At 55.5% G+C, this 7766-nt stretch overlaps 1 protein-coding gene across 1 annotated transcript; it reads right to left on the bottom strand.

Moving 5' to 3' along the window:
* Positions 1-206: 206 nt before the first annotated feature.
* CLEC3B (C-type lectin domain family 3 member B) lies at positions 207-7148 on the bottom strand. Its single transcript, XM_084246546.1, has 3 exons — positions 6869-7148; positions 3583-3681; positions 207-805 (listed from the first exon to the last, which is right to left on the bottom strand). Exons 1-3 carry the CDS (start codon positions 6975-6977, stop codon positions 405-407), a joined length of 609 nt encoding a protein of 202 aa, XP_084102672.1. The 5' UTR covers positions 6978-7148; the 3' UTR covers positions 207-404.
* Positions 7149-7766: the final 618 nt, after the last annotated feature.

A 7766-nucleotide genomic window follows, 5' to 3' on the forward strand; every position in this document is an offset into this window, starting at 1 on the left:
CGGCACTGTCTCCCCTATTGTCCCCACGCCCAGCTTTCCTCAGGGGGCCTCCAGCTGAGAAGCTATTGACCGTGGGAAGCGCAGCGTCCAGCTCGCCTCCTTCAAGACGCATTCCAGGGGGCTGGGGTGGCTCAGATTTCTGGACACCTCCCCGCCCCGCGGACCCAGCACAGACCTCAGCCACACTCTCTGCCAAGCTGCACCGACTTTATTTGCAAAAGGAGGGAGGGAACCCGTGGAGCCGGGTCCCGAAGGACCCCACGGTCCCACCGTGGGGCTGCCCTCGAGCCCCTCCCGCGACCCCCGCCGCTCCTCCGCGCGCCCCGCTTCTCCAGGGCCGCCTGGCAGGCGCTCCGGGCCCCGCGCTCCTCCGCCCGCCGAGCGCCCCCCGGCCGGGCGCGCGGCTACACGATGGCGAACTGGCAGATGTAGGGCAGCCGGTCGCGGCAGCGCTTGTCGAACCACTTGCCGTTGGCCGCGCCGGCCAGGGCCGCGCAGTTCTCGCTCTTGCCGCCGTCGGGCTGCGCCGTGATCTCCGTCTCCCAGTTCTTGTAGGTGATGTGGCGGCCGGTCATGTCCACCCAGGCGCCCTCGACCGCCATGTCGTTGAGGCCCAGCCAGATCTCGGCCTCGCTGCCCACGCTCTGGCGCAGGTACTCGTGCATGGCGTCGTTCTCCGAGCCCGTCTGCGGGGTGCCCAGGGTGCCCCCGCGGGAGATGCAGTCCTCGCTCGCCTCGTGGAAGGTCTTGGCCTGGGCGAAGGCCAGAAAGCACTTCATGTGCACCTTGGTGCCCTTCAGGCAGACTGGGAGGGGGAGAAGTGACTGTCACGGAGGGTTTCTGGGCTCCCCAGCCAGAGCCCGCCCCCAAACCCTGGCTCCTACCCGCCCTCGGCTTGGAATTCCTTTACCCCTAGGTCCTGTGAGGTCTCCAGTGACCAGGGCCATTCCATGAGCCAGTGAGGCTCCCCGAGGGCAGGGCCCAGGCCGGGCCACCTCTCACTTGGGGTCTGGCAGAGACACACTAGGTGGGGACCTCCTGGGCATTTGCTGATTGCAGGAGGAATGGGTAGGTGGCAGGAGGGCAGCCTGATTCTCTCAACTTTTCGGCAAGGTCAACAGAGCTCAGGAACATCTGGCTATTAACAAAATGATCTTCAGGTTGTGGTGGCAAAGGCTAGGGAGTGTGACTGTCCTGGGAATCAGCAGGCATGCGGGGGAGGGTGTGCTGGACCTCCCTGTGCTTGCACTCGGTGTAAGGGGTGTAGGGAGGGCCCTGCACTTCATCGCACCCAGCTCAGCACAAAGCTCAGACATGAGGGAGACCTCTGAGCTTGCCCTGCAAACCTTCCCCATCTTTCCACCTAAAGATGAGGAAACTGAGGCCCACAGTGGTACTGCGCTCTTTCTAAAGGTTCCTTCTGTGTCAGGCACTGTCAGTTGACCCAACCACCACCTCTACCTATGTGTCTTTTCACCTGTCTGCCTCCACTCAGAGGCTGGAGAAACTCCTTGCATTGAAGCTACAGGTGGTCACCAGATAGAATTTTGGTTATAGGATGGAAGTAGAAGAACTTTCACTGGCGTTACAAGTGGCTAAGTCGCTCAGTAGCCATCTTTTAGCCTTGAGTACACTCCTAATTCCTGGAGTTGGGGCAGCTATCTTGATAAAACTTGGAACCAGGTAAAACTTTTAAACAAACACAGCCACTTCCAGAATCTCTCTCTTTTTTTTAAGTTGTTGTGATGTTTTCTATTACTTGAAGCCAAAGGTACTTGGTAGACATTCCCTTTCTAGAACAGCTCCACCCACTTTCCATGGGAAGCAAGTTGTCCAAATTCATGTGTTTGTCCTCCTGTCAACAAAGATTTACCGAGTGTTGATAGGTGGCAAGCGCTATCCAGGCTGGTGGGAGAGACAGGGCTAGCAAAGGCAGCATGAGCCCTTGCAGTCTAGTGGGAGAGGCAGAGCAATCAACTAATGAATATAACATTACAAATGCCAGTAAAGGGGGCCTCCCTGGTGGCGCAGGGGTTAAAGTCTCAGCACCATCAGCTACCACCAGCCACTGTGGCACGAGTTCAATCCCCAGCCAGGGAGTTAACCCACATGGCACAGCAAACCTCTCCTGTCTCACCTGCTGCTCCCCTCAGCAGTGTATTTCAGTAGATCCGCCTGCTCTGCTCCCCACTCTGTCTCTGGTGAATCTTCTCACACACACCCCTGCACTTCTGGCCTACACCCCAGTTCTTGTATGCATACGTAAATAAAATAAATCTTTTTTAAAAATGCCAGTAAATGAGAGGATATTCTGTGAGAGCCTGATTGAAATGAAGGGTCAGAGACCCTCAAGAAGGTGATGCCAAAGGCACTTATTAGGTGAGTGTTGGGGAAGCAATTCAGGCTGCCAGAACAGCATGGCAGAGGCCCTGTGGTATGGTAGGAAAGACCAAGTATGACGTTTTACAGAGACAAGAGGTAGCCAGTGTGAATGCTGAAAGAAAACATCTGAGTGGGAGGGAATTTGTGAAAAATGCCTAATAAATAGGATCTGGAGAGTTTTGAGGTGGCAGCAGGGGAGCCAGCCCAGGGCACAGGCAGTGGATATACCTTCGTCAGAGAAGCAACAGGTGAGGAGTGGCAATGGACACGGGGAGGTTTGTAGGTTTCCTAAGAAGCCAAGGTGATTCCCAGATGATACCCTGAGAGGCAGCGTAGCAAAGCTAAGAGACGCTGCACCTTTCCGTTGTTGGCACGGTATTCAGCTTCTCAGTGGATTCTCATGGGTTTTCTGTGAAGACTGAGTCAGTGTACATAACACTTCCAGTCGCTCCAGGCATGTAACGGGCTCCCATGTAAGTGCTGACTGTAGCTGTTATTCTACGTTCTGCACTCTCCATGGAATGAAGGGCGAGATCATGAAGGGATGAGTGGGAGGTGTGCAGAAAACTGTGACAATATGAAAGGAAGATGGAGAGAGGCAGAGAGAGTGAGAGCCAGGTTGCCCAGGTGGGCTGGCCATGCAGGGATGTGGCAGGTGGCTGTTCCTGTGCCCCCAAGCCCTGACGCTGTGTGATCTTGTCCAGCAGTTGGTGTGGGGCAGGAAGTCCGAAGCCCACCCCTCCTGATACCCAGCACACACCAGGCAGGCTCCTTCCTTCAGATCCTGGTCTATACTGACCTGCTGGGGACTTGGGCAAAGACCGCTCTGTGCCTCAGTTTCCCCATCTTTAGAATGGGGATGATAAATCCCACCCCAGCATAGTGATGATTGAGAGAGACAGTGCCAGCCAGGTGCTGACACATGGGGAAGCGTGTGCCCTCTGGGACGGTGGGAGCCGAGTAGAGATCAGCACTCCAGGTGGGAGGTAACAGATTCCTATGGGAGATCTTTGTGTCCTTTGGAGACATTTTCTCTTCCACCCATATCAGATCTCCCTGGAAGGGCAGACTGGGGATGGACCTCCCTGAACTGGTGCCCTGGCCTACAGGGCTGGCCGGGAGCCCTGGGCTGGAGGAGGCTATGGGCACACTGCATGCTGCCCCTGAACACTCCTGCCCAGAGGCCGCTATCCTGCTCACCTGTCTGTAGGGCCTGCTGCTCCTTCAGCAGTGCCACCTCCTGGGCCAGACTGTCCAGCTGGCTTCTGAACTCCTCAAACATCTTGGGACCCACAGCATCTAGGAATAAGGCAAAAGGAAGGAGACATCATCACAAACACAGGAGGCAGGCAGGAGAGAGGACAGGGGGCCTCTTTCCTGTCCCTACCTCTGTCCACCACAAGGAGACAAGCAGAAACAACTCCCCTCGGCCTTGATAATGTGGTTTACTTCCTCTGGCAGCCGCTGAGTAAGTGCTCGTCATTTTCCTTCCCTTGCTCCTGCTAAAGTGAGCCCTGTATTGCATCTGCTTAGGACCATTGCTAGCATAAGATGGAGTTGGGATTGGCAGGGGAAGGGCAGGAGGTGTAGGCAGAGCCTTCAGTTACCCCCAACCATCTACCCATCCCCTCAGCTGCAAAGAACAGCACAGAAAGTAGGGCCAGGCCTTGTGACCTCTCAGGCTCACCTCTGCAGGCTGGAGGAATAAGAGAGACCAGGGTGGATGGTCCACTAGCCTGAGGTCCATGGGGGCAGCACAGGCAGGCACGTGCATGGACTCACAGCATGGGTGACCTGGGGCATGTTGCGCAGGGTTTCTGAGTCAAGTTTCCCCAGCTGCAATATGAGATAACACCCCACCTCAGGGGACTCTAGAGAAGACTAAGAGAAATATCACACATGTGATCAGTGCTTGGCTTGTGATCACTCCTGCAACTGGGTCGTGGGTCTCTTCTACACCAGCAGTGCTGCATGGAGAGGAAACTGAGGCCAGACTGAAGCAACTCGCCCAAGTTGGCGACTCAGGCCCATATGGCCATAGGGCAGCTCTTCCAGCTCCAGGCTAATTGCTAACACAAGCCATCTCGCACTCCCACCCACTCCTGCTGGAAGTGTTTGTAGGTGACAGGAAACATCTTGCTGTGGGTGTACGAAAGTCGAGAGCTCTGTGGGTGGACCCCAGTCTTTCTAAAATCCCACGGGCTTCAGGAAAGCTGTGCTCAGCATAGGATGGAGGGTGGGGAAGCAGTTCCATGGTCCATTTGGCTGTGCTGCCTGAAGTCCACGGTCACGAAGGGTGAGGTCAGCGCCTCTGTCTGCCCGTAAGATGCTTTTGCAGGGTGATCACAGGAAACACATGCAGGCGAGAAGCACGCTCATATGTACAGAAATGCTGATGTAACTTATCAAATATGAGGAAAATAAGACCCAGTGAACCGGGCAAAACAGGAGGGTTTGGGGCTGGGAAACCAGCCTGGCTGTGTCATGTGTGCCTAGTCCAGGCATCTGATTCCGTTAGTTCCCCGCAGCGCTGGCCTCAGTCACATGATGCGCCCGCACAGGGCGCCATGGAAGCTGGACAGGCTGGTCCCTACACAGGCCGCTCAGCTGAGGGGACATGGCTAGCTGGGTCAGACCAGAGCAGGGGGTGTCTTTCTATACCCTCTGCTGTTCCCTCTTTCTGCTCAGAGATTTTCTTAATTTACAGAGCTGCCCGTGTGTGCAAGAGGCCTCCAGGCACTGACCAAGGAGCTAGAGGCTAACTCCCGAGGAAGGTATGGGGTAGGGTCTCTACGGCTCTGGGCAAGGAGCTAGCAGGCTCTTGTGCTGCCCATCTCCAAGTCTCAGGGCCCCAAGAAGTGTTGCTGCATTGGATATCCTCCAGCCCCCGGGCCTTGGTTAAGGGCTGGTGACCCACAGGGTCCTCTGGCTCCTCCACCAGCTCTGCCACATGTCCCCTGGAGCACCAACCTCCAGAGCCTTCCCTACATGCCTCACTCTGGCTGAACCCCACACAGCCACACCCCCAGAGCATGAGCAGACTAAGCCCCCTGAAGCACCCTGGGTTACCCCTTCTTCCCCCACCCCAGGGGCGAGGGGCGGGGGCCTGGCACAGCCCGTCCTCTCTTCCCTTCGCTAGGCTGCCAACTTGCACTCTGCCACCTGGCCAGCGCAGCAAGTGGTCTCTGCAGACCCAAATCTCTCCTCTGGACTCCAGCCCCCATTTTCATGTACTGGCCCCTACAACTCAATTTTTCCTGAGATTGTCCATCCGCCTTGCTTTTCCAAGGGATCACTGGAGATTTGTGGAAAAGGCAAATCCTACCAGAAAAAGTCTATGCCTATGTAAGTAAATGCGCATTTTTATATACATCCTTTTTTCCCAACAAAGGTCAGCACAGTATTGACTCTGTTTTGAATTTTTCTTTGTTTACTTTATAAGCTGAACCTTGGAGATGTTCTTCTACTAGTACCCAGACCCGCCACACTCTCTGTCGCAGCCCCGCGGTCTCCCAGGTGCTAATGCACCTTTATGAGCGTCACTTGTCTGTGACCAGTGGGCAACTGTCCCTTTACAGAGGAGACCCAGAGGGGCCTGAGGGCAGCCACGCCTCTTTGCCTTGCTTTTTCTGCGTACATGCCCTGGATTTCTCTGTCTAAACTCACACTCATCTTCTGGAACTCTTCTCTCCTGGCCTTGGGGCCCAGTGGGGATACAGCCCAGTTCATTGCCATGACATTTCACTAATGTTGTCTCAACACAGCGCAGGGTGACCTCACTGCAGGCAAGACTCCAAGGGCAGGTCTGGCTGCCGCCAAGGCAACCCCAGGACACCCTAAACCCCAGAGGCGGCAGGAGGAGAGCAAGGCTGCTTCGGGGATCCTGGTTTGAACATGAACATTTTTTCTTTCTTAAGGTTGCTGACAACACTATAGAACTTACAGGTGACAATCTGGAGGGCTGACGTACCTCTAAGTGAGAATTCACTTGTTCCCTTTCCTCCTGTACCTCAAGTATGTCCTGCTTGCCAGGCATTAGACTGGGCACTTTATGTATTTTCTGTCATTAAGTCCTCATGACCAGCCTCTGAGCAAATGCCACTACCCCCATTTTACAGTTGAGAAGCTGAGGCTTGGGGATGACAGAGCAGCGCCAGTTGGCTCTCTCTGGTGACGAGAGTCAAGCACATCTAGACTGCCAAGCCAAAGGGTCGATTTCTTTAAAAAATTGGTGGGATAGGAGGAGGGAAGTGGACATCAGTTTAAATGATCTGGAAGGTTCTTCTGAACCTGAGTCAGTCATCCTTATAAATTCCTATAACTGCCCCTGCTGGTGGAAAACCCCTCCACTCCAGGGCAGAGGCCCCAGGGGGTACTTCATTGAAGTTCCCTGGACTCATCGAAGAAAATGAAGGGAAGGAGCTTGAGGCTCAGTGAAGGGAGGGTGACCCTGGAAGGTGGGGAGGGGTCCCATCCCCCTCCTTACCTTTCTTGGCATTTGCAGACTTCTTGACCTTGGGGGTTGGTGGCTCGGCAGTGATCTGGGTCAGGAGGGAGAAGAGGCACAGGAGCAGGTAGGCTCCCCAGAGCTCCATGCTGCTGCGCTGGCTAGGCCTGCTGCTGCTTTTGCTGCTGCTGCTGCTGCCGCTGCCGTGGGCCTGGTCCGATAGCAGTGGCAGCTGCCGCCAGGGCTGCACATCTTAAGGCAGCAGCCACGAGGCCCTCTGTCCAGGAAACCCTCCCAGACTTGGCTGCGGGTGTGCCAAAAAAAAAAAAAAAAAAAAAAAGTCTGCAAAAGGAAGAAGGCTTGGGAGCCACAGAGCCTCACCCACCCAGCATGCTGGCCCTGCCTTCTAAAATGGAGCCATATTTTCTAGGATTCAGAAGCGTACAGGCTAGCTGTCACAGTCCCTAAGCCGGTGGGCAGCTCCCATGGGCAGGCGCTGGGCCGTCAGCTCACGGAGGCCGTGAGGGAGGCCGTGGCATTTCCCCACTTTGCAGTTGAGGAAACTGAAGCTCGGTGAGATTAAGGGGCCTGCCCCAGCCACTGAGATGTTGGGAGCAGGATTTGAACCCAAGCAGGGTGACCCCAAAACAGGGCAGCTCTGATGGCCCTTTACAGAGTGGCCAGGGCTGGCTGCTGACTGAGCAGGATGCTGTTTTGGATGATGTGATGCACTTGATGCATCCTTGGTTAAAAGAGTCCTCCCCTTCCTTCACCTTCTTTTCTCCAACAGCGATGACACCCATGGGAGAGGGCCACGTAGCCCCAGAGTGGTGCCAGAGGTGAAGCAGGGAAAAAAAGACTGTCTCTGAGAAGTGGGGCCCGATGTGGGGTGTCAAGTCCCACATGGAAGGGGCATCACTCAAGGGAGCTGGATGGG

The sequence above is a fragment of the Talpa europaea genome, assembly GCF_964194135.1.
Source record: "Talpa europaea genome assembly, chromosome: 11".
Lineage (NCBI taxonomy): Eukaryota > Metazoa > Chordata > Mammalia > Eulipotyphla > Talpidae > Talpa > Talpa europaea.